Below are 27,146 nucleotides of genomic sequence, written 5' to 3' on the forward strand. Positions count from 1 at the left end.
CGACTTTTACATGAGCCCTGTACTTTGTGGAGAAAATTCCTCTTCTACTTTTACATAACCCTTATACTTTCTGGAGACAATTAATCGGACTCCAACTCCAACCCCAACATTATTTCAGCTTGGCTAAAACATTTAGAAATCTAGCACACTCTCCTCTCACATAGTCATTCTCTCTTATATTCATCTAGTAAAAGCTTTTTGTTCCTCTGTGCACCATCTGGTTATGACAGAGCACTTTCAGATTTAATCGTGGCTCAGGGTGACGAATTGTTTGTTTGTTCGCCTCATACAAATAAAATTAAACAAAGTAGAAAGAAAGTGAAAAGGCCATTTTCAAAAGTGGGTGTTTGAGTGCCTCTCCTTCTCTTTCTCTCAGTAATAGCTGGCAGAGCCGTGGCTGTTGGTTATGAATGGAAATGGCCCTGAAATGTCGGCTCACTTTTTCTGTCTGAGTGCTGGCTCAGTTTAGCAGAATGATGACTGGTTAATTTCTCCTCCCATCTCCTCTCCATTCCTCCTCTTTTCCCCCTCATGCATATTGTCATCATTGACATCATCATCATCTCTTCTTTTCATCTCTCTTCCTCATCCTCTCTCTCCTATGTCATCTAACATTTAACTTTAACAGCATCTAACTTTTCATTTTTCCCATTTTTTGTGCCGTTCCTTTTCCCTCGCCCTTTATTTTATCCCCTGCCCTCACCTGTTGTTGTCACTGAGGTTTTGATTCACTAAGATTTAAAATTGTTTAATATTTCATGAGAGCAATCTGTACATTTTTGCAGCCCAGTTTGAACTAAGAATGCAGAGTTTCAGTCTCCTTGCACTAATATCATGTGCAAAGTGCTTCAGCTGTTATGGTTCATCTATGGCAGATGCTGTTCTCTTCCATCAGTTCATCTGGGAAGGATTGGACCAGATACACAGTCATTTACCTCAGTGTGGCCTCCTCCACTGGCCAGAAACTGCTCATTTCCAGATCTTAATGGAGTTGCATTGAACCACAAATTTCAAGATGTGCATGGCTCTCGCTTAGTATAGCCAATTATCAACATGTCAGCTATAAAAACAAAAAAACAAAACAAAAAAACCCCCCAAAAAACATGACATGAATGAATGAAAAATGAATGGCAACAACTTTGTTAGCCGCAGAATCAGAACATTATAAGGTGGGTGCACACTTAAAAATGGAGGGATTTTAATTACGTGTTGTGAAAGCTTTAATATGACCACATGATTTGCTTTGTTAAAATGTAAAATGTGGGTAAATATTAGTAAATGGGCCAAACATTAAAAATCTCTGGTTAAAACATGTATAAAGGGAACGGTTAACTGTTCTCTTTATACATGTTCTTACATTTCCCTGTATTTAAACTCACTTTTTTGCTTTCTCTCAAACTTCTCAGTGAGTTCATCATCGACAGCCTGTCAGTGGAGAGGAACCATGTGCTGGTTCGTGCCAGCGTGGTAGGAGGTCCGTCTGAGAGGAGGCTTCCCCCCCGAGCCCTGCAGGAGGTCAGCTCTGCTCTACTTCATTCACTGTGCTTACATGCACATTAGTAATGGAGTTATTTGACACATACAAGCAGATATCTGATTTCTCAAATGTCATAACCCAGGTAGATTTCTGCTGTAAAAACACGATTATTAGATATTATTAGATAATTTATTACTAAACCCTTACTTAGCCTGAACTTTTTATTTAGATGTGCACATGTACAGGAAAAGAGAGTGGATAATCAAAGTGACACGATGAACACAGTAAGCACACACTGTACATAGGTCAGGAGAGTAGATGCTCTCTGTTATACATGGCCCTCCACCTTCAACCCTCCAGAGGCAAAAAGGGAATTCTCAGGCAATTCATTCAATCCCATTGCCACAGCTAGCTATGCAGTCTGCCTTTACAAACATTTGTGAAAGAACTGATCGTTCTAAAGAGCTCACTGGATTCCAGCTGTAAAGTAATGTAATAGGATGCCACTGCTGCAACAAGTCAGCTGGTGAAGTTTCTACCCTCCTAGATATTCCACCACAAACTGGAAGTGGGATTATTGCATTATTGAAGTGGGAGTGTTTAGGAACGACAGCAACTCAGCCACCAGGTGGCAGCACCACGTAAAGTTACAGAGCGGGGTCGCTGAGCGCTGAGGCACATAGTGCGTAAAAGTGGCCGACGCTCTGCTGACTCAGTAACTGCAGAGCTCCAAACCTCCTCTGGCATCAACATCAGCACAGAAACTGAGCGCTGGGAGCTTTATGGCATGCTCCTGTAGGTGAGGTAAATAGTGAATCTCTCTCTCTCTCTCTCTATCTGTACAGAGATTTGAACATATTTCAATACATGAATATTGAATATATATATATATATATATATATATATATATATATATGTATATATACACACACATACATACTGTATATACACACATATAATATGCTGGGGTTTTTGAATAATCACAGGGGAGGTAACAGATGTACACGTGTTACTCAATTTCCTGCCTGGTTACTCAGAATGAGCATGTAAGCATGGTAAGTGTAACCTGCTTTTGGAGTGACATGAGCTGACTGTCACGTGATCTTTACACTAACCAGTGAAATGAAGTGTGTTTCATTCATTAGAGCTGAAGTGATTAAATTGGCTTCCTCTGTGCCAGAAAACAATGCCAAGAGACAAAAGAAGTCTTTCAAGATTAGACTAGCATTGAGCAGTTTTTTTTTTTTATTTTAATTTTTTTTTCTTTTGCCACTATTGACCATATTTAATGCTGTCTGAAGACAAAAACAAAGAAATCTTCTTGGCAATATTTTAATGTATCGGCTGTTGGCCATCTAGGATGGAGACTTTACAGTGCATATGACAGCATGTGTAATGTTTGTGGCAGGTCCTGAAAGACTGATACACTGTCTGTAAGATATCTATGTCCAGAGACACTGTAACTGTAGCACAGACTAAGCCAAGCCTATATGCCTGTTTCTTTGACAGTTGTGTCTCTCTTGCTGTTTATAACATTATTTCTGTATAACCAAACAACTTCTCTGCCTGAAGGGACTGCAAAACCTTTTTGACTGAAATTGAAGAAATTTGCTCTGTCCTTTTAGCTTTTCTAATTGAGTATTCTTATTTCATGTAATATATCATAAAAAATAATTGGATGGAAGCTCAGCTACTGATGTCGGGAATGACATCATTGCAGTTTAATATATGGCTGAAGAGTGTGGTATAAAAAGATATTGCAATTATGATTCCCAATTTTACCTTTATCAAAAAAATTGTAGCCCCTGCAATTTGGATATCGTATTTGGCCAAATTGCAGGTTTAATAATATGTCAATTAATTGTTCAGTCCCAGTTTAATATTGATAAAGTAATGCAAAAACACAACAAGGAACTTGATATCCACACAACCTCAGTTCACTCTTGATGTACTTGCTCCAACCTACATACACACCCATCCAACCTCCTATTAATAGATATTTATTTTATCATGTGACGCTCTCAGTTCCATTAAAGATAAAAGGGTCCCACTGATGGCCAGCGGGGCTTTATCATCCATGGCTGAAAACCTGCAGTATTATTTGCTCAGCCTGTTTTGGGGTAGATATAAATTATTTAGATGATATTTACACTGACCTGAAAAAGGAACTCATTTTCACTGAGGTCAGTGATAGGATAAAAAATAAAATAAAATAAAATAAAATAAGATTTTTACAGGGAAAGCTGTAGATGGTGATATTAATTCGAAATGCAGTGTTTGATTAATGTGTTTATTGAGTTTTTAATGAGTATTGCAGTATCATCTTTGGCAGCAGAAAAACAGTTGCATTTTTGTAAGCAGTATCAATTTCATTCAGTAGATCCTGGTTGCCCCTAGACATCTCTCTCCCCTATCAGTAGCAGAAAATACAATCAATACAAAACTGTTGACTGTTCTGTGGTGACAACCTCGTGTTGGCTAGTTGACGATACTTGTCAGCTTTGGTGACTTTGGCCTTCAGCCACAACAGGCAGACTTGGAAAATGCCATTTCAGAACTTTGGCTTTAGATACCTCAGTCTGTTCAAAATGTGGCTGTAAGGCTTCTGACTGGCACTAGGAAGAGGAACAGTATCTCTGCTGTACTTGTATCCCTTCATTGGCTCCCAGTCAAGTACAAAATTGTTTTTAAGGTTTTATTATTTGTTTTTAAAGCATTAAATGGGCTAGCATCTCAGAATATTTCTGATCTTCTCTGCCCCCACTCCACTTAAAGACCTCTTAGATCTGCTAGTCAGACACTTTTGATCACCCGCACCCCCTTCCTGCTTAAAGCTTAAGGGTGATTGTGCTTTCATAGTAGCTGGCCCCTGACTGCGGAATAGTTTAGCACTATCCCTCAGGTCTTCCCCTACCATTGCCAATTTTAAAGCTCATTTAAAAACCTCTCTCTTCTATCAGGCCTTTGAATGTGCATGGTGTCGTTTCTTTTAATGTATCTAAATTAACCTCTGTGATATGCACTGATTTTATTGTTTTATTTGTGTGTGTATTCGTCATTTAAAGTGCAGTGTCCACAAGCAACTTCACGGTTTCAATTAGTGGAGTGAGGTGCATGAAAACCGACTGAAGTGTTGTACTCTATGTGTTTATAAAGGACTGGTTTCACTGGAGAAAATACATAGTTTCACAAGCAGTAATAATGTATATGCAGTATCCTCAAAGCCAGGATGTCTGTTTTGTAAACTGAAAACCATAAGGATGCACTGAAGTTATTAGGATCTCTATTGAAACTCTTCATGTGTTCATTCTAGGGAGAAAGTCCATTCCCCTGGCCCATGTTTTCCTCCAAACCTCTACCTCAGTGCTACACCCTGGAAACCCTAAAGGCCAACCAGAGCAAGCAAGGTAAGAGAAGTACTGACTGAAAAAGCCTATGTGCAGACCAGTGTATTTTTATGATTTTTAAGATTCATGTTTATTTTTCTTTATACAGATTGTGAGATCAGCACATTTCTGGCCTCATCTAAAGACACAGAGATGGAGGAGAGCTGGATGGAGATCTGCCGAAGACAGTACTGCAAAGTCATGACCACAAAGCCCAACACCCTAACTGGAACTGGTAGGTCACTGGCTCAGTGGGTGGCTATGCAATTACTATGTTACCAGGATTTTGTCACCTCCACTGCACTAATGTTATGGTAATATGGATCATGGATCATCTTAGCAAATACGCTGCACTGAAGGAGCCATGAGTCATGGTCATGATGTGAAGAATGACAACCTGGCATTAAACAAGAGTGATTCACTCTATAATTCAGTGAACTAAAATAATAGTTTAGCTAGTTCTAAAAGGCTGGTGTAGACCCACATATTCATAGTAACAGTTTACTCAGTGTACTTATTTCACAGTCCCTCCCCACAACACATTGAAAATGGAGAACACACTCTAGACACCGTGTTCAAAAACAGTTAACAATTAAATATATGTAGTTACCTTCAGGTCAGCTAGAGCTCATTGAATCTGATGGTCAGTTTACACTTAAACAGTTCAACATAGACCCCAACAAAATGGATAGAAACTACTCTAAAAAAAAACCCAAACTTCTTTCTAGAAACTTTCCTCTTTAGCGGCAAACTTAACAGCCTCCTCTTGGAGATATTGCTCTCTGCTCTAAACTTGCACAGAACTCATATCTATTGTGCCTCGCAACAGAAGGATGCCGGCTTTCCTGCAGTGCAAGAACTTTGAGAAATACAGCTTTGAGATACTTTTTATATGTCATAAATTTCACGCGAGCCACAGATAAGATGAATACCCTTTCAGAAGATATTGAAAAGTAAAGACCACCAAACCCAGGCTCCTGGATGGAACTGACAAGTCATGATGATGCATTGGCTGAAAGAAACAGGAGAGGCATGAGAAAGAAATGGAAGGTGGAAAGAGAGGGGAAGTGGGCGTTGCATAAATACATGAGGTAGGAGCTGATAAATCATCCCTGACCTTGTGGCTAAATGGATAGATGAACATGGTGGCCAGAAAAAAAACGAAGGACATAGATAGATGCCCATGAAAAGTTATTGATTATATACTGCTCATACATTTGTTGCGCTGTTCATGGTGCATTTTTTTCTTTGTTTTGTTCTGCGTTCAATAGTCCATTTCCATTCCTTGAAGCAGTTCAGCATCAATGTGCCAGTGGATGAATTCATTCTAAATTGATTCATTTCTCACCAAATAACAAAGATAGATCCTGTGCCAGTTAACCTCAAAGAGCAAAGTCTATTTATCACCAATACCTGTGTGAATGGTTTTGATGAGCACTGTGAATTGGCACTGATGACTACTCTCCCTTCTTAGGTGCAAAAAGCAAGCATTCAAGAAGATAAAGCAGAATCTAGATGAATAAAGAAATCATTAATGCATTTACAGTGCACAGTGATTGCTTCCTTTCATCAGTCAGCTGTTGAACTCATCCTCTTAAAAACATCTCTCCACTGTATGACACTCATTAAGACTTTTTGTTGTAGAAGACATCATCAGGACTCATTGAATGTTCAGCTTGCGTTGCCTCTTTGGGGCTGCTGTCTCACTTTTCGCTCCTTTAACCTTACATTTCATTTTGAGGAAACATCCATTGCAGAAATTTTAGGCTGACAATGTAATAAACCCACTTCCTATGCAATTAATTGAGCATTTAATCCCATATCGCTTTGCATATGAAGAAGCCCTGATTAACGCTTGTGCTCAATAGGGTTTTCTTCTACGACATGTCAAAAATGATTCAGCCATCTCTTAAAAACTCTCATTCTCTGAACTAAATGTAGGTTTATCACCTTGCTCCTCTGTTAGCTTAGCTGTTCAGTCACTCTCCTCTGTAGCATGTTACTGAAAGTCTGAAATGTTTCTCAAAACGTTAGGAAGGTGAGTTATGGGCCAAGAAAGAGCTGATGAACTTTTCATGCTGATTTGTCAAAAGGGGGCAAGGCGGTGGGAATTGCCAATCACAAAAAGGCATGAAACTTCCGAACAGATTCACTTATCGTGGCAACATTTTGTGGAAAGGTTGGACATGGGGCAAGAAAGAGCTGATCATGCTGATTGGCCAAAATAGGGCATGGCTTAATACAACAAGGTGCAAAATGTAACGCTGCAAGATTTCGTGGAAAGGTTGGTCATGAGTCACGGAAGAGTAGATTAACTTTTCATGATGATTAGCAAAAATGGGGTGTGACAGTGGGCGTGGCATCACAAAAAGGTGCATAGCTTCCAAATGTGGATTCATACAACATAGCAGAACTTTGTGGAAAACTTGGTCATGGGGCAAGGTAAAAGAAAAGCTGATAAACCTTTCACATTCCATGTAGAACTGGGTTATTACATGTAGATGTATGTAGCTTTTACTATATATTTACACAATGATATTTTTTAATAATAATCATCACTAATACCTGTGTAATAATTAAGTGGGTAAAAGCAAGTAATAGAACAGCTAGAACAGTCAGGTAAGTTCAGAAAATTACGTCACTTTTCTGTTATGTAGCCTTTAAAACCAGGAAAAGATAACTAATACACAACCATATCATGATAAACCCGATATCGATATAATATCGATGTCCAGCCCTAATATTTGGCGCAGCCCTATTTCCATGTATGAAAAGGATTTCTGATTAGCTGTGTGTGTGTGTGTGTGTGTGTGTGTGTGTGTGTGTGTGTGTGTGTGTGTGTGTGTGTGTGTGTGTGTGTGTGTGTTAGTTTGTGTTAGCTGAAACTTGGGTTGTATGAAAACTTCTGTGGTATGAAAAGGCCTGCTGAAGCTACAGCCACTCGGATTTTGGAGAGTTTCATGAGTTTAAAGAGCCTGTCAATGGCCAGCAACTAGCTTTTACACATGAACTAAAACTGCATCAAATCACTATTTTAATTACAGTTGATCTAATTAAACCTCTGCAGTGCTTCATGTGGACTAAAAAAATGCAGAGGCTTTCAGGGCAGGCATCGACAAACCAGGGGAATTGAGGTTGATACTACTGTACATTATTTATATATAATTAATGTACAGTAGTATATAGATGGATATATAGATATATATAGATATATAGATACATATATAGATATATAGATATAGATATATCTATATCTATATATATACTTCCAAAAGATGCAGCTTTGGTGTGATATTCCTATGTAAAGAAAATATTTATGACCTTTAAGTGCCACCAAATAAAAAACAAAGCTGATATGTTTTCAATATCATGTTGCAAATGTTTCTGTGACTGGCACCATGTTTTTTTTTGTTTTGTATTGTTTTGTTTTATGCATTTGCTTTGCTTTTTTTACAGCTCTGTTTGCTTTTAGATTGCCATCAGGGGGTCACCGAATCATTGCTTTCTTAATTACAGCTGAATAATATAATGTGGATAAAAAGTACATTTTCTCCAGAAACCCAGCCAGAGATAACATTTGGATAATAAAGTTGCCAAGTTGCTTTATGTATTTGGAAGAATGAATAAAGTTTTATGGAAATTCACATTAAAAAAAGTGTTTCATCCAAATATCTAATGAACTGAAAACCACAATGACTACCTCTCTGGGGAAATGAATCACCTCTAGTGCAAGGCCAAAACAGTATTAAGGAATGCTTTAGGCAGAATGCTCTTTTCCTTTGCAGTGGTATGGTCTCTCTGTGTGTGATGAAAGGTGCATAATGCTGCATACAGTGATCAGAGTGACACAGATGGAACCCTGGTGGGAATGCTGTGGGTGGGACATTGAGATAAGGGCTTTCTCAGTATGTGTTATTATTTGTTATTTTGCCCTCCACAACACCTTTGGTACAGTGTATAACAACCAAAACAGCCAAACAAACCCTGTATCACCAGACAGAGTAATCTACAAAACTTTGACTTTGCTTTTGCCAATGAGAGCAAACGAGAAGCCCCAAGATTCAGTGTGAGAATGTTACATTAAATGCAGACAGCAACATTGATAGTGTTGTACAAAGCTGGTTGAAACAGGTGGGGAATGAAATACATATGCCCAAGATGCTCAAACCTCCAAAAACTTGACCTCAAGTGTCAAGTTTTTGGTCACCTCCAAGTTGAGGTTTTTGAGGTTCAAGTTCAAGTCAAATCCCAAGTCTTTGAGGGTCAGGTCCAAATCAAATCTCAAGACTTTGAGGGTCAAGTCCAAATCGAATATCAAGTCTTTGAGGGTCAGGTCCAAATCAAATCTCAAGACTTTGAGGGTCAAGTCCAAATCGAATATCAAGTCTTTGAGGGTCAGGTCCAAATCAAATCTCAAGACTTTGAGGGTCAGGTCCAAGTTGAATCTCAGGTCTTTGAGGGTCAGGTCCAAATCAAATCTCAAGTCTTTGAGGGTCAGGTCCAAGTTGAATCTCAGGTCTTTGAGGGTCAGGTCCAAATCAAATCTCAAGTCTTTGAGGGTCAGGTCCAAGTTGAATCTCAGGTCTTTGAGGGTCAGGTCCAAGTCAAATCTCAAGTCTTCGAGAGTCAGGTCCAAGTTGAATCTCAGGTCTTTGAGGGTCAGGTCCAAGTCAAATCTCAAGTCTTCGAGAGTCGGGTCCAAGTTGAATCTCAAGTCTTTTAGGGTCAAATTGAAGGCAAGTCTCAAGTCTTTGGTCACCAGTCTGAGTCAAGTCTTACGTTTTTATGATAAAAGGTTCTATCTAACGCATGTCCGGTGTTCTTAGACCATTACATAGCTATTTCTACAGATTTAATGGCAGTTTGAACACATCATCACACATTTATCTATTAGCATATTTCTGTTGATTTGTTATTCAAATACATGTACAGATATGGTGTGTATGATATCTGAGGAATGTTTCCAGGAAACACGTTGGCCACCGTCTTTCTGCTTTGTCTTTCCAATTCCAGTGCAATGGCAATGGCTCTATGAGGATCTATACATGAAATGTATGGAAAAAAAACGAAACAATGAAAACTTAACTTTTAATTTCAGAATTTTATTTTACTTGAATGAAGACTCGTAGGGCTACAGTTAGGCCAAGTATCAAAGTCGTACCATAAAAGAGTCTTAATCTCGCCTGATATTTGACCAGTAGTGTAACTGTAAAACTTCATAATGCAGCTAAATGAAAACCAGAATAATCTAAATCATTTTAAAATCATTTTTCATATTTTTTTTCTTTGTACCTGTAAATTCCTCATTAAATTATTTGATAGTGGCCTTTATACATAGATTGGTTGCTGTTCCTCATTATAGTTTCTTGTATTTTGTATCTGTCTTTGGTTTTTACACTGTTCTATCAGAAGCAAATTTGATAAAAGGAAATCTGTCAGTACATCTGTTCCCTTTGAAACTGAGGACAAAAGCTGTGTTTTTATTGGTCTACTTCTGGCATTTTAATCTATTTTTTATTTGTTGACAAAAATGGCATTACATTTTATTGTAGTTTATGATTGTGTGTTTTAGTCTTGAAATCTTTTCATCCTTGAAAACGTGTCACTCACAAATTCTTTTAGTCATAGTTCTAGTCTAAATTAACATTGCCCCCCATGTCCCACTCCCACTCCAACAATAATCATATACACATATAGACACATACACATATGCAGACAGACTCACACACACATTTACTTATGTTTGCCTCAGCTGATGGAAGACAATGCTTCGACTGAACTTGCAACCTGAAAAAGTGTTCCAGTCGCAAAGAGTAAACTCCCCTTCTTCAGATGATAATAAACATTTGTGACTGCTGATACGGCAAACCACATTCTAGGTAGCTAAACAACAATGTTGTCCAACAAATATGTTTTCTTACATCTGTAAACTACAATTGATAGACCAGGGTGTCTCTGTAGCACCATACTTTTAGAAAAATGTTTTGTCACAGAATTAACTTTTATCAAAAATTTTTGGTTGTTGTGATTTGGATATTGCATGTGGCCTTATTGCTATTTTGATAATATTTTGATGTGTGTGTGTGTGTGTGTGTGTGTGTGTGTGTGTGTTTTCCTCAGTGCTAGCTGACCTTCTGGAGAAAGTGGTGGCCCACCTATCCAACTCCGCAGCAGAGTGCTTCTTCTCCCCTGCTCAGTACAAAGGTCAGTAAAGCAGAGCAACACACTAGGTTTTAAAGAAAGTAGCTCTTACTGCATTTAGATGCACCTTAATAATTGGATTATTCACCTTTGTGTGGCAGTTATCTGATGTCTTAAGTGCAATGTAAACAAAAAAAAAAACTGGTTTCCATAATCAGGGTAAGGACTTAAGAGAAAATCAGAATATGGCAGCCAGATTTCTCCTGGAGGAATCCGATTATTGTGCCATGTTTAAATTTTGCGCCGATTCTTGCATCTGACCGTAAAAACTATGTGGTCATACATGTTCGTTGAGTGCTTAATAATTTTATGGCAACATTACCTCTGGTGAAAATATAAGGAAAAAAAACAAACACATCTGCTGCTGCTCTCTTCTACCTTCCAAAACGGAAGGACAAACCTCAGGGAAATTCCCAAGAGAGCTCGGCTGATGGATGCTCTCCACTGACAGCGAGTAGCTGCGGCACGGCTGTCAGCAGCGGTAACGCTGGGTGTCAGGGGGCAAATCAATTTATTGAGAGAGTTTATGTAAATGGGAGTTTTGAATAATCAGCTTATTGTGGTGCCTGTATACGTGTTACCTAAATTCCTGCTAAATATTTATAATATAATATATTTAGAATTATTTAAATGATTTATTTAAACATCACATCAGTGGTGCTGGTCTGATGTTCAGATCTGATTTCTTCTAAACATTTATGTTTATTTTTAAAAGGGATTATACACATTAATGAGCATGAGCATGTGGATCCTTCACGTAAATGTTCCAGATTTACCCATACAGGCTAATGTCCATCTGCAGTCCCAGGCCAAGGTTGATTTTTGATAAAAGACACATGAAAAGAAAACTTACAAAAACACATAACTTAATTAAATGGGGAAAAAACATAGAAAAAGTGATGTACAGATTAACAAGAAATTAGTAAAAAGTTTCAAGAAAAGTATGAGAAAATGACCAATAAGAGTAAAACATAAATAGATAAATTAAACTAGCCTTGCATGTATCTGCAGTGAATTCTTGCTTGGGTCCAAATTGAGCTCTTTTCCAAGGAGGAAAAACTTTGAAGCATGCCTCAGACTTGAGGAGCAGAGTCACTTAAGCCCTTTTCAGAAGTCATGAAATAATTCATACCATATTAGGTCAGTGCATGGTCTATGGTGCGTGTTTGGCACAAGCCAGTGGTGCTGAATTGAAAAAAAAAAATGCAAACATTTAATTAGGAGTCTGTATCCAACCTCATTTCTGTCTGCATGAATCATTTTCTGGCTTGTTTTGGCAGAATATAATCCCCTCAGATATTGCTGTCCTGTAAGTGCAATGTGCAGAAATATGTTATCATTTTCAGAGCAGTTGTTTACCTTAGGTTACAAATTGTTGATATGTTTCCTCATATCAAATGAGTCAGTGACTGATCACAGCTGGCTGGCTAGCTTACTTGCTAGTGGGCTAAACAACCTGATAAGACTGATGGCAGCCAGAAATTAAACCTGCTAATTAATGGATGGCCAGCAATCTAGGCAAGCAACCTGCACGTTTTCCTGAGGGTAAAGAAATGTTAATAGCAGATTTCACAAACTTCTCAGCCTCTATTTTATTTTTTCACACTTACAAAATGCAACTGAAATAGATCACTGTAGCATCATGCTGTCTGCCTAGAGAAATTGACTTTACATAACCTCTAATTCCAAAAACAAGCAGTGAGTTATACTAGAAACAGTGTTCTGCTTTTTCTCACCATTGTAAACTTACTTGTCCTGTTATGTCTGCCTGGCTTGCAGATGAGATTAACTAATGTGTGATCCATGCTGTAGTTGTAATTTCACTAAAAATGCAAATGCAAGGTGAAAGAAAATTATCTCAGACACAAGAGAACTAGATAAAAAAAAAAAATTGAGGAGCCATGTACACCTGGCCACAATGTCAGTGAAAGACCGGTGATGATAAGTTTTAGAAAGCATGTTATTTATGGCTTCAAACCATGACCATCAGTACTAAATGTCAGCACTGGTGCTCTTGATATTCATCTGTGTTCCTAAATTTAGGAGCATATTTTGGTGATTTTCATGCTTCAGCTTTGAATGATAGTTCTCAGTGGGCTGATAAAACTGATTACAGAGAACTCTGTGCACAAGATATGCCTTGACAAGTGATCATTAGCTGTTTTTTCCTCGTGCACCTTGTTTGACCTTGGACACCTCAGGTCCTAGCAGTGTTTTCAATTTTGTAATTTGAGTTTCAGCTGCTCCTCACTTAGTTTAACAGGAAATTTAGCAACGCACAAGTTTTTCATAGCTACTGCAGCAGATATGCTTGTTGAATTTGTACTACCCGTTTTGCTAACTCTAGCTTTTGTGCCTGATGTAATAAAGTAATCAAGCAGCATGCTGAGTGTTTTATTGACCATTCAGTGTAATATCAAACCACTGAAATCAAACAAAATGAACAAAGAAGATTCAATTATTACCCTTACTTAACCTCGCTTACCTTTAAATTTTTCAGAAATGCCTCTTCAGCTTCAGAAAGCTCGTTCCAAAACATTGTCAAGGACAATAAACAGACATACACAGAAGCATACAGGCACCTATATGACCCCTTTTGGACCCTTGTTTTTGTGAGACCAGCAGATATCCGTGAAATTGATTCTAACCAAGGATGGGGAACCTCTAAGATGGAAAGTTAATCTTCCAGTTCAAAGCAGAGTGCTAGCATGGACCTTTGCTTGTGGTCGCATCTGTAATGCAAAAAAAAAAAAAAAAAAAAACTGTTAGTGCTCATACTTTCTTTTTATGAGTGTTTGGGGTCCCTGTGGTGTGACATCTTTTCTTCAGGGGTGATTTTTACTCAAATAGAATGAGGCACACTGATGGATCTGACCTTCTCCTTTCCCACTGCCTAGCTGGTACTCCAATTAATGGACTTCAATTAATAGTTCTCAGGAAGAAAGTTTTAGACTGTGTGAAAGTGCTTTGAATGAAGATGAAAGCAATAAATAAAAAAACAGTCTGAGAGAGCCTGTTTTAATGCTATGGTGAGTTCTAAAGCCAGATCAAAGAGACCATTACTGCACATTAATGGGTTGACTACTGTTTTTTTTTTTTTTTTTTTTTTTTTTTGTGCAAAACTTTGGACATGAATAGCAGTTTTCAGCTCTGTCTATAATTCTTTAAGGAATGTTGGTCGAGAAAGGCTTTCTGAAGGAGCGTCTTTGATACAGTGAAAAGTACCCTTGAATTTTGACAATGCTTTTTAATGGGGACTAAGAAAACTTGTGGATGGTGGAGCAGGTAAAATTGAAACTTTTCATAAGTTCGTAACATTCAATAAAACGCATCATTTCTACAGCAAAGGAGATGAAGGCCTGAGAGAATTTGGCTGCTGAAGTTATACAAATTGGCTTTGGGCTATCTTCTGGCAGTGACTGAATGTGCATATTAATGAATAAAGATAATGTAGAGCTGAGAGTCGTGAAAGCACCTTTATGAACTTCTTAATAAGCAGTAAGTCTTTGCTGTTATCTCACGTTCTCCTTTAAGTTTGGATTTTCCTCTGCGCTGTGGCGCTCTTTCGTCAGCACTGCACGGTTTTAATGTGTCATGGTGCGCTGAGGGACTTGTACAACTGGAAAATGAAATCCTCAACACAGTGTATGTTTCTCAGTTTCTTTCACATGATCGTTGCATCAGATGTTTTGCTGTAATACAGTATTTTGACATGAAGCCAAGTCCCTCAGTTGTGTTGTGAGACTGTTCAGGATAACTCCTGTGTGAGTACTCCAGGATTCACCGCTAATGAGGCTCCTCACTCTGCACACATCAGTGATCCAGATTTTGTCAGTTGTTTGCTCTTCTTGATGAAGTCTATCAAAGTGAGTGAAACCCTTTGCTCCCATTGGTCTAGATGTCAGATACCTTGTCAAGTTGCTTACTGCTTTTAAGTCTGAATACTCAAAGTGCATTTGCATGCATTAGTTGCATATAATAATACAACATACTGACTAGTAAAATTCTGTAAACATTAAAATATTCAGCTACAGTTCTGTTATATGCTAATTTAAGATACAGCACAACAAGCACCCAGGCTACAATTCTTACCTTACCTGTTCTGACAAGGTCACGAAAGGTGCACCCATTATAAAACAGCATACCAGTAATCACACAGCTTCAGTGTAGTGTGCACAAACTTGAGTTAGTAGAACAGAACAGATTGTGTTTTTTGGTGAGAAAAGATTGTATTGCTATTCCCGTTTTTTCAACACGAACTCTCACCAATCTAGTGTTGGCAAATAATGCCCAAGATCCTTTATGCGCAAAGTGATATAAGGTTGATTCCCAAAGATATTGTGAGTTTTGTTACATTCCAAAATGTCCTGGCAATATTAAGGAACTCTTGGAATTATAAAGTTTGGCAGAGTTTATATATTCATATGTTTTGCACAGCTCACACTGCACATTTTTAGCCCCGTTTCAGTGCCCAGCTATCCTGTTTTGGTGTTCTGTGGTGTCACACTGTTTGTACGTTGTCGGCACATTTGCAAATTGTTAGTGTGTTGTCGACATTTGATTGTATTTTGCCTTTGAAAAATAGTAAAGTTGGAGCCAGTTTCTGTCCATTAGATAATAATAATACATTTTATTTGTTATGGCGCCTTTCATGGCACACAAGGTTGACTTACAGTAAAAATAAATACAAAATACAGCATCAACAGTAAAAAACAAACAAACAAAAAAAAAAAACAGCATAATCACAGATAAACACAGCAGATCACAGATGTCTCGCCTTCTTTGTCGCAGACTGAAGGCAGCACATGGTTAGTACTTGAAACAAAAATTCTGCATTATGGCTGAAGTATCCCTTTAAGTGCTTCCTACATACTGGTGGGACTCTGTTAAATGTGTGACCTTGATAGAGCAGCTTGCACTGAAGACACGCTCCTCACAGTGATGTGGCTTTTATTTAGAGTGAATGGGTTGGCATTTCAGAAGTTATGTAACTGACTGACGTTCCCTCTCTCCCATTGATCATAATAGTCTGACCTCTCCTGTCTGCATGATCCAGTATGTCTTAAACTTACCTTGATTTTCTCTCCTGTATCAGTAGGCTGGTGCAGCTTGAGTGCACTAACAATACTAAAGCTTTACCCAGACTGGTCAGATTGGCAGTTTCCCACCAGTGTGAGCTCACTAATGGACTCTTTCCAGTGGGTCACTCCCATTCCTCAATAATGTCTCTGTATGTCCATATTTCCTAGGATGGGTTGGTATGAAATGGGGTTGTTCCTATGGGCATGATTCATACAAAATGTCTTAAAATATCAGCCACACATGTGATGAACAGAAGAGAATGAGAACAGGAGCACAGTGGTTTCGTTAACGACATTTCTCAAGAAAGGCATAGTATTGCAGGCTGTTGAGTTGTCTTAGTGCCTCATCAGTGTATTCTCTCTTATGCCTGACAACCATAGCAACACTCTTGTCAGCTGTCCTCACTACCAGGTCATCGTTGTTGTCTAGCCACTGCTTAGTCTGAAGTAGGACACATGCTGTGTTATTCTTTTGTGAAGACATTCAATCAGGAATTGTTGTTCATGGGGAAAATTGACCTGGGTTGAAAAAGGACTGGCCCATATTCATAAAACTCAGCATTAACAGCTTTGCACCAGGCAAACTTAATGGCATGGTTACTTGAGGTTATTCATAAAACTACCATGGTGCTCACAGTACCGTTGCGTTATTGTTAGGTGTGTCCCAAGTGAAAGCCAATGAGAGTGAACATGTCAGTGAGCTTATCAATTTTTAACACCCACCATAATCAGCCATGTGTGGAAGCCTGGTGGAAAGTGAACCATCGGAAACAGTAAGAAAGAGTAAGAAAGAGATTTTCACAGTCAGAAATTCTTCTATTAACAGAGGAAGTTTTGTCCACAATCTGGGATTTGCCTGCTGAAAATCACTGTCTTGCTCATACATGTCTGTTGCAGTTGCAAGTCAGTGATTTTTGGAGTGGCATTTAATAAATAAGTCAAGAAATGAACCACAACTAATAATATGAGTTAGTCCATTACTATTAGAAGTAGTAGTAGTAATTTATAAATTCATGTTTCCAAAGACAGCATTAAACATTGTTTTTTTTTTTTTTTGTTTGTTTGTTTGTTTTTTTTTTAAATTAATAGCCATAATTTCAGTGTATTAATTATTAGCTTGAATAAATCCCAATGATAAGTGCAAGCAAAAGATAGACCTCTGGACATGAATGATCAGTGATGCACAATCTGTAAAAGCAAGTATTCCTGAAATATTTATCCAGGGAGTATTTTGCGGTGGTAGTTTGAGGTGGTCGCCTCAGTCTCCCCTGCCTTGTTTTCCCCTCTTAAGTGTCTTGTTTGTGTTGGTCATTATGCCTGAAAACTCTACACGTATGGTCGATGGACCGGTGTAATCATCTTTGCTGGCAGCAGCACTGCTGTGTGTACTGAATGAGACAGAGCATGCTCGGCTATATTTAATCAGGCCAGTTTATCTGTGTGTCCATAAGTATATTGTGCCATCCATGTACTCCCTCCTGTCTCAACTGAACTTTTCAAGATTGCTTTGTTTTAGGTCTTTAGACAGTTTCTCAATATAGTTGCACAGTTGTTTCTTCAGTGTTGCCATCCCCTCTCCTTATCTGATGTCCTGCTTTGAATAGTTTTAGTTTCACATCTTCAATTGGGTGACATTTGTCTCTTGGTTTCCTCAATCAAAATCAATATTAGACAGACTGAACATTTATCTCAAATAAGTTATGAGGGGATTTTGAGGGATAAAAGACCCCTTAGAGATCATTCCCTTATGATCAGATAGTGTGATGGCACATAGTTATAATTTTTTTTTTTTTTAAGTCCAGGCCATTGTGATGATTTCTAAGAACATAAGGGAGGTAACAGACTCAGTAGCCTCCCACAGTGGCAGACCTATTGGATTATGACCCTCAGGGCCACCATCTCTCCCATCATTTCAGCACATTTATAAGAGATAGTACCTAACAACTTGTGTCAGTGTAATCAGGGGACATTTATTATGTAAATGAAAGTCTATAATAAGCCCACATAAGTCTGAGATACTAAAATAGATGCAATGAACACAACAACATATGTTTATGTAGTGTAAGTTATAATAGGGAGGTGACAAATTCAATGTTAGTATGTTGTGGGTAACAAATCACATTACTGCTGAGAGGCTTATTGCATCTCTGACAAAAACTTTGTTTGAGGTGCAGGATCAGCAGCTTTTGAATCTCCTGGGACATTTTAGCTTCAAGTGAATGAAGCCATTTTTACCATTAAATTCTCTTAAAAACAGTGTTAATCTTTTTTTTTCTTTTCTTTTTCCTTATGACAAGCAAACTTGGAAATTTTGGAGACAAAATGATGCCAGCGTTCCTGATATTTTTATTTCTTTGTCTCCCTCTCTTCCTCTCTATTGCTAATGTGATGGAGTTGCTTCTCCGATGCTAAATGATAATTTCACTGCAAACTGCAAAAATGGCCGTTTACTATAAGAACAGTTGTTTTAATCAACACAACGGACAAATATTTTTGCAAATACTTGTCAGACAGTAAAATCTTTACATCGTGGCATTTTTTAGAGCAAATTCAATGAGCAAATTCACACTGACTAAGTTGTTTTAAAAGTCCACTACAGACATCTAGGCTGAAATAAAGCTACATAGGGTTTAAAACTCACTACCCTATTTTCCACAATTGCATCAACCAGCACTAAGTGCTGCACCTTAGCACACAGTCAGTGAAGGTGTATCCACAATCACTTGCTATTTTCATTCATCTGAGCATAGCCTTGCCCATACGTGCTGAGTGTAAAGGGGCTGGATGTGGTGGAATATATTATAAGGGTGCAGAGATGGACAGTGAGCTTCATGGAACTCATTATATCAGAGGAATAAATGAATAAACCAAGTAGACATGCAATTCCTTCTTGATTTTATCTTAAATAAATTAAAAAAAAAAAAAAAAAAAAAAGGCACAGATTCAGTTCAGCCTCTGTCTGCCTTACTGTTTGTAGGCCACCACCACGTTGGCATCCTGGACATCCTGTAGATTGTGCAAAACACTGCATGCCACGAAAGAATGCGTTGCCTTGCTGACTTGCTGCCGCTGTGTCACCATGTAGTGGTGCTCGGCTGTCATTTTCAACCTGTAGGGTTTTACAGTGGCAGTGCTACAGCCAGAAAACACTGCCACCATTTTAGTCCCCAGGTAGCTGAAGAGAGTTTTCAAAGTGAAAGAAACAAACAAATATCTCTTGTGCATCCTTGAAAACAATTTTTCAGCTTTGTGTCACAACTCAGAATTGCAGTGTTTTCCAGTCTTAATCTGTTTCATTCAGTTTGGAGCAGTACACTCCCGGGGAAGCTCTTGTTCTTGTGACAGGGAAAGAATAAATGGACCAAATTTGGTGGATGTATTACACTTGTGTTGACCAGTAAATATCATTATATGGGTAAAAATTCAAACTATCAGTTTCCTGCATGGTCATCCATCTTAGAGGGAAGGCTTGATTCAGGCAAGATCTTGGTGCTGCCATATTTCTTCCACTTTTGCTGTTTTCACTATCACTAGGATATATTTATATCCCTCTTCTCAGAAGAGGCTTTGATCAATAATACCAAAAAAATTAAGAAACCTTACCTGTTTTCTAGGCTTTAATTGATCTAATTATAATCATTTTTGTTCATTCTGTTCAATCATTGTGTTTTAGGTGATGACAGATTAGATTTGCACATGCTTTGGAATATGATTAAAGAAATCTAAATATAATTACAACACCCAATTACAAGGTGTGTGTACACTTGTGTTACCAAGGTATTCTATTTTTAATACATTGTCAGAAATGAGAAGTCTTTTGTTTTTACCTTGATTTTGATGATTGTTGTATCCACACTAAAGAGATGAAGTGATTATTATTTTCATTCTGGTCTCAAGGTAATAAGACAGAAGACATTTGAGATTATGTATTACAAGACAAGGCCAGTTTATTTGTATAGCACCTCATCATACACAGAGATGAACCAAAGTGCTTTACAGCCATAAGATAATGAAAATAAATAAATAAATAAATGAATAAAATAAAGAGATTTAAAAGATCAAAGTATAAAATAAGAAAATGAAAAGTACAGACCATTTTACACACATTTAAAACTGAATCAATCAAATTAAAGTACCATAAAAAATGATTCATTAAAAGCAGTGGAAAAGAGAACAGTCTCTAACTCGGCCTTAAAAGTGGCCTCAACTGGGTCATTTCTCAGGTCCAAAGGGGGCTGACTCCAGCAGTGGGCAGCATAATAGCTAAAAAACGGCTCCACCACATTTGTCTTGAACTTTGAGCAGCACTAACTGACCAGTCCCTGCAGATCTGAGAGACCCAGTGTATTTTGGGCCCAGACCATTGAGAGTATAGGTAATAGGTATGACCTTAAAATCAAGTCTGTATTTAACTGGAAGTCGGTGCATGGATCTAAGAAATGTGTTCACTCTTCTTGGTGCTATTGACTTCTGATATCCATTGAATATAATGAGAAAGAAGCTTAAAAAGGTGAAATGGCACCTAAAAGAGTTCAAGATGACATGGATGTTATGAAAACTTGCTTCAAGTTAGTCCAACATGAAGAGCAAGTAAACAGCCCATAAAAGCAGTAACTGTCAAAAATCCGCTCTGTAGCACTCACTTCTAATAAGTCATAGCTAATAAAAATGGTATGTCAGTTCATTATGCATTAATTATAATTGTTATTATTTTAATATGAAGAAAGATTTGTCAGCTAACTTCCCTCTTGAAGGCTGATGGATTTTCCCACGGTGAATTTGAAGTCTTTTATCAGCGCTGTCTCTGTAAGTCTATCAACAGGGAAGCATGTTTCCTCTGAGGCCACACTGATGCTGAATGTCAATGCTGAGTGCTTGTTTTGATGATTTATTTATCTCTCTGCTCACTCACTTCAAAGTTAGTAATTTTGCCACTTTTAGGGCATTCACTTTTTTGGGATTTCAGATTTGGAAATCTGCCATATTCCTTTACATATTTTCAACACAGCACTTACATTATTCCTCCCATATAGATATTATGGTTGGTCCAGTCCTCCTAACTTTCCTCAACACCAAGTTGTTATTAAAATGTTTTAATACTCAAGGTGTTTTAGAGGTGTTCGAGTGTTTGTTTTTCATTTCTTATGTTTGCACATGCTTGGGGACATACGGTGTCTTCAGAAAGTAATCAGACCCTTTCACCTTTTCCACAATTTCCTGTGTGATAGACTTAATTTAAAATGGATTGAATTTATTTGCCAGCAATCTCCACACAATACCCCAGGAAATTGAACTCAGATACATCCTGTTTTCCTTTGATTATCCTTGAGATATCTCTGGAACCAGGTTGTCGTCCACTTTTCAAATTCAAGTGATTGGGCATGATTTAGAAAGGCAGGCACCTTTCTTTACAAACTCAGAGTTCTCACAGTTCACAGACCGAGAATTGTGTGTATGTGTGTGTGTGTGTGTGTGTGTGTGTGTGTGTGTGTGTTCAGTGTCATTTTATGGGGGACACTGTTGTACCATCCCTGCAGTAACACGGGTTAGTTGCAGCATCATGCAGTGCTCATGCTTCTCAGACGGGTCAGGATAGAGAGAATGATGAATTGGAGTCAAAAACAGAGAGAGACTAGGAATGGCTTGGGTGGATGAGAAATGTTCAATACTGCAAACCTCAAACAAGAGAGGAGTTCACTGAAAACAAGACTGACAACTTACATGAGCAGAAGAACATCACTGAAAACATTTTGGCAGCACATCGCTCCAACCTTCACATACACATATATAAATAATAAAAAATGAATAATTAAGAATAGAAGTTCTTTTGCATTGGTATGACTGTAATCTTTTTTTGTATTAGCACAGCATGAATTTCTTCTCACACGGATACAGCCCTGCATGGTCATTTAACCACCACCAAATGTGCATCAGTTCAGTCCTTCATTGCCATATCAACAAGCTGATTGGAATTTGGTGCAGTGCAGCTCACAGATACGACTCCCTTACACAACACAACTAGCATACCAATACAGCTTTCTTATGCATGATACAAAACTACAATAAGAGCACAAATACAGTGATAAAGTAAAATACTCCCTATGCCCTTAATACTCAAACCTCAGTCCATTCAGCTATGTTAAAAAACAAAACAGCAAATGTGAATATGAATGAGTATATAATATGAATTCAGATGGTACTGATGGACCAATTAGATTTTTTCCCATGGACTCCTATAGACTAGTTCAATGATAATTAGTTAAAGTTAAAGTTGATTGAGCAAAAGGCATTCCATGAGTGCAGATATACCGTACACACAGTATGTGCATTCATTTCTTGATGGCACAAAGACAGACACACTTCAAAAACCACATTGTTGAGTGAAATTGAGATTAATTATTAGTGGTTGTCAGAAGAGAACGAGGAGGATGACAGAAGCCTGTCTATGGCCACTGTGTGTTTTTTGCTCCAGCTGTTGATTTTAAGGCAGGTGTGTAGTTGGATGGACCTCAACCAGCTAAAGTGACAGAAAACACACTTCCTAGGTGTGCTACACCATCGACTTGGTCCAAGTAGGCAGGTATCAGTGGGTGTAAATTGCGGTCATCCATGACATCAAAACCGCAGTGCACCAGCAGACTGATAAGTACACACCCATTACTGTGCTTCTCCTCCCACCTCGCCACACAGCATGTCACCAAAATAGCGAAAGTGCCCAGGTGAGGAGAAACCCCCACTGCACCTCACCAGAATGGCACTGTGTGGATGACTGGTCGTGTTTTGCGCAGTATGCCTGTACCAAAATAGGTCCCTGAATCTTTTATGCAGAAAAACATTGCTGCACTGACGGGTCAAAAGCTTTAGCGCTTTTACATGGCAAGTGTGTGCGTTTGTGTGTGTGTGTGTGTGTGTGTGTGAGTGTGTGTGTGCAAATCTGTGTTTGATTCAAATTGACTACAGTCTCAGCCACTCTGCTCTACATGAGTGCTCCCATTGTATGCAGTGAGATTCATTTGCCAGGCATTAACCTCTGGCAGCTTCCCGTCCTGAGCTGTATCTCCTCACCCTTCATGCTGCTGACTTCTTACAGACAGCTGTCCACTAGTGCCATTTATTTCACAATTGTACTGAAAATGGGGGGCTGGAAACAAAGAGAGAGACATTTATCTAACAATTACATCTTAATAGCTCCAATTAAGATTTTCTTTTTCTTAATTAGGTCTTCATTAAAATCTGGATTTTTTTCCCCATCATATTCTTCCTTTGGGTGTTTGAAGGGAGAAGCCGTCCATCCAAGGTTACAGTAAATTGGTTTGACAAAGTGCGACTGAGTGGATGATCGGCAGAACAGTGGAAATTTTTCTGCCAGACTTCAGCATTTTAGGCAGTGAAAAAGCAAAATTAGAAAAAAAAGCAGTATAAAAGAGAAACAAAAGCTGTACATTGCTGCTAAACGGGAAAAATATTGTTTCAATATTGATTAATTTGAATCAGGTTTTGAATATTCAATCCCAGTGGCCAATGTCATGTTGGCGAGATGAGGTCTCCAGCGCTATGTAGTACTTTCTTAGAGTCTTTTCATTTCTAAACTGACAAAATGACAAAGGATACCAGGGATTTTGTTTCCAATCAAGCCCCCAAAATGCATAAATTGGATTAACTGGGTGCAAGAAGCGGATTATTGGTGCTACTCTTCATAACAGTGACAGCTGCTTAGCCATTAAAGATAGGGATCCTAGCTAATTTCAGAGATACATGACATGTTACATTTTAAAACAATTATTTTTTTTGAGCAGAAGTGTGATGGTTCTGATTATAGTCATTAAAAGCTGAAAAATAGACATCAGTGGCGTAATTCTGGAGAGTTGGGAGGAGAAAGGAATGGAGATGGAGGAAATGGATACAACAGGAGGGCATTCATCTCCATTAGATGGTAATTGCCATCAGCAAGAGGTTGTTAATATGAGAGGAGAGAGGATGATGCAGCAGTAGTTGTCTTGGCACTGCTTCATGCCCTCATCAAAACCTCTTTTCCCCCAGTTAATACAGTATTTGAGCATCTGTGATTACTCCACATTGCTCAGCTCTGATCTTTCCATGGTAACGGTGTTCAATTATCACTTTGAGATGTAGATTAGAACAACCTTATTATCATTTTGCTCGCATAATTGTGGAACATTAGTTTGTAAATTGGATTTGGAGTTTTGCTTGCCAATGTTGATGTCTGGATAATGTTTTTCATATTAACTGTTGAAATCTTCTGATCATCTTACAACAAAGTGTCTGAAGCGAGAGATCCATTAGCACAAATGTAATAATAATCTCCTTCCCCAAAGCCAGGATGTAATGAAAGCACCTTAACAAATAAGTTATCAGCTCTCCACAGTCATTGCGTTATTCAGTCTGTACAAAGCAGCGGCGTACAAATCTATAACCGCTCTGCTGCGTCCCTGAAATGCCTGTGGCACATTTATCAAAATTGTTGAGCCTACTATGGCTGGGTTGCTGCAACAAGGATTCATTTTTTTGGGCATTTCTGCTTTATTTGACAGTCACAGTAGAGAGAGACATGAAAGGCAGGGTAGAGACGGGGGGTGACATACAGCAAATAGCCTGAGGTCGGACTTCAACCTAGGACGCTGCGATCAGGACTCAGCCTTAACATGTGGTACACTCTCTTACCGGATAACCTACCAGGGCACCTCAAGGATTCATTTTTACACCAGATTATAACACCGAATCATACTTTACCATTAAATTCTATTTTAAAGTGAAGAAGGATTAAATTTAAACCTCTCTTGAAAACTAAGTGTAGCTTTTAGTCTAAACCTAGATTAAATTTAAACCAAAACTTCAAACTCCGGTTAAAACTATGATGCGATATTGACTTTAAACTTAACCGTCGAAAACCCGTGCAGTTTCACTTAATCTCTTTCAAAAACATGGGAAGAAGGTGATTAGCAAATTAGCAAGAAATGACCAGAAAATTCCCAAAGAATTAGTAATAAAATAAAAATGAGTACTGGAGATAATCTGTGCAACCCAGCCTGTATGTTTCAAAAACCATCAGCCAAACTGCTGAAGATGTGAGTTGTGACACCGCTGTTCACCATAAAAATGTTGGCTTAATAGCTGCCATGAAATCAACCATGGCTGACTGGCTGAGTGAAATTACCTCACTCACCTTGATACTGCGCTGCTTTGGAAACACTGAGATGAAAAGCAGTGTTGCAAAGCTGCCCACTTTGAAATTACCTACACAGCATCACATCTGTAGTGCCTTGGAAGCAGCAAGTTATTGTGTGTTGTCATGGTCCTGCCGTCCTCCGTGGTCTAACGAGCCTGTTAGTGATGTCTGGGGAGTATTTTTCTGTGAAACCTCCTGCCATATCTGCTCTCTGGCTATATTTCCTGGCTGGTAATAACTGCCTCTCATCTTTAATCGCCTTGTTTTACAGCAGAGGAGAGGAGTGTGAAAAATGCTGTGCTGCCGCCTATACAACAGCTGGGAGTCTGCATCTGTCTCAGGTATATTATTGTTTTTTTCTACAGCCTGTACACCCTTGTTTAATCAAGCATGCTGACTAAGAACATTTCTTACTTACAGCAGCAAACCTGCCCTCTCTTCTACTTACACCCACTTAGCCACAAGCTGCACTTTGGTAATTGTGGGTCAGAGGATCCACATTTACATTGTAATACAGCTGTTGGTGATGTACCATATACTTCTGGGGCTATTTTGTTGACTGGTGGTATATTTTTGTTATTCTGGTGAATAGCAGCTATCTAAAATATCAACATCAAATTTCAGATTTTTGATGTTGATGCTCAGCAATCATACAGGGAGAAATCCATCATGAAACAAAACAGAGGCTCATTAGACCAGATTGCATTGCACACACATTGTGGCATTGCCCCAAGATATATTCGCCCGGTTTCATAAAATTTGTGTTCCATCTGAGAGCCGGTGAAAATTGACATGGGTGGTAGTGTTGTATTATACGCAAATAGCAAGAAAGGCCCACATCTATGTAGAAGTGGCATAAGCACTATATGGCTGTCTAGCTATACAGGGTGACACAAAAAAACGGGAACTTTTTAACAATCCAATAAAACCAAGAGTGATGGAAGAAAAATATTTTATTTATAGTAATTGAAACCTTAAAACATGCCATTTAAGAAACAATGATGGAATATTCATTTTTTAAAAATTGTGCTGCCACTTGCTCATGTCTGCCAATACGCACTTCAAAGATTCCCGTTTTTTTCGGTCACCCTGTATTTATATGCCCAATGCATTTATGTGCCTCCCTTCAATTGAAACAAGTCCACGCCCCTTTTCTGGGGTTTCTTTGGGGGACTAGATAGCGTAACAATGCTTTATTCCCTCTGCATATAATAACTCTCCAAAATGAAATGCATTTTCCTTCATTTTTTAATAATATGGCTGTATGTACCAGAGACTACAAATTCTTTAAATGCCTAAGCACACTCGGCCATTAAAGTCAATGCTGACTCTGATTAAAGTGACAATCAACTGTAACACAACATTTTACCAATCAAACACCTTGACTGTAGGTTATGCAGATAGTTTTAAGCACTCAGCTCCGTGTCAAAAGCATGTAATCCATGGAGTTGAAATTTTGGCATTATTTTATGTGGTAAATTCCAAAAAGTGTTAGGTGAACTGGTGTGTTATACTTTCTTGTAGAACATGTCCCAGTTCACTAAGTTGACCAACGTGTGTAGTGCAAGGCATCATGGTTGTTTGAGTGTCTCTGTTTTTGCGACCCCAAAACCCGGAAGTAGAACCAAAATCTTTCAAACTAATACAATTTTTTTCTTCAGACCATTTTTAAAATGACATTGTATAATCATCAAATTAAATATGTTAAGAGGTTAAGCCATAGGGTTGATAGGACACAGAGTGAAAGGATCCAAAGAAGGTTCTTCCTGTAGTTGCCGTGTGGATGGGCACTTTGCTCCACCACCCAGCTTTTT

General features: G+C 38.4%; 1 protein-coding gene across 1 annotated transcript in view; it reads left to right on the top strand.

The window, feature by feature from the left end:
- tbc1d32 (TBC1 domain family, member 32) overlaps nucleotides 1-27,146 on the top strand; it is a 108,858-nt gene that overhangs the window by 49,565 nt on the left and 32,147 nt on the right. The window contains exons 25-29 of the mRNA XM_030047443.1: nucleotides 1,407-1,515; nucleotides 4,791-4,884; nucleotides 4,973-5,098; nucleotides 10,984-11,067; nucleotides 25,604-25,673. Of these exons, the coding sequence (XP_029903303.1) occupies nucleotides 1,407-1,515; nucleotides 4,791-4,884; nucleotides 4,973-5,098; nucleotides 10,984-11,067; nucleotides 25,604-25,673 (483 nt within the window). The remainder of the gene's footprint in view (nucleotides 1-1,406; nucleotides 1,516-4,790; nucleotides 4,885-4,972; nucleotides 5,099-10,983; nucleotides 11,068-25,603; nucleotides 25,674-27,146) is intronic.

The sequence above is a fragment of the Myripristis murdjan genome, chromosome 24, assembly GCF_902150065.1.
Source record: "Myripristis murdjan chromosome 24, fMyrMur1.1, whole genome shotgun sequence".
Lineage (NCBI taxonomy): Eukaryota > Metazoa > Chordata > Actinopteri > Holocentriformes > Holocentridae > Myripristis > Myripristis murdjan.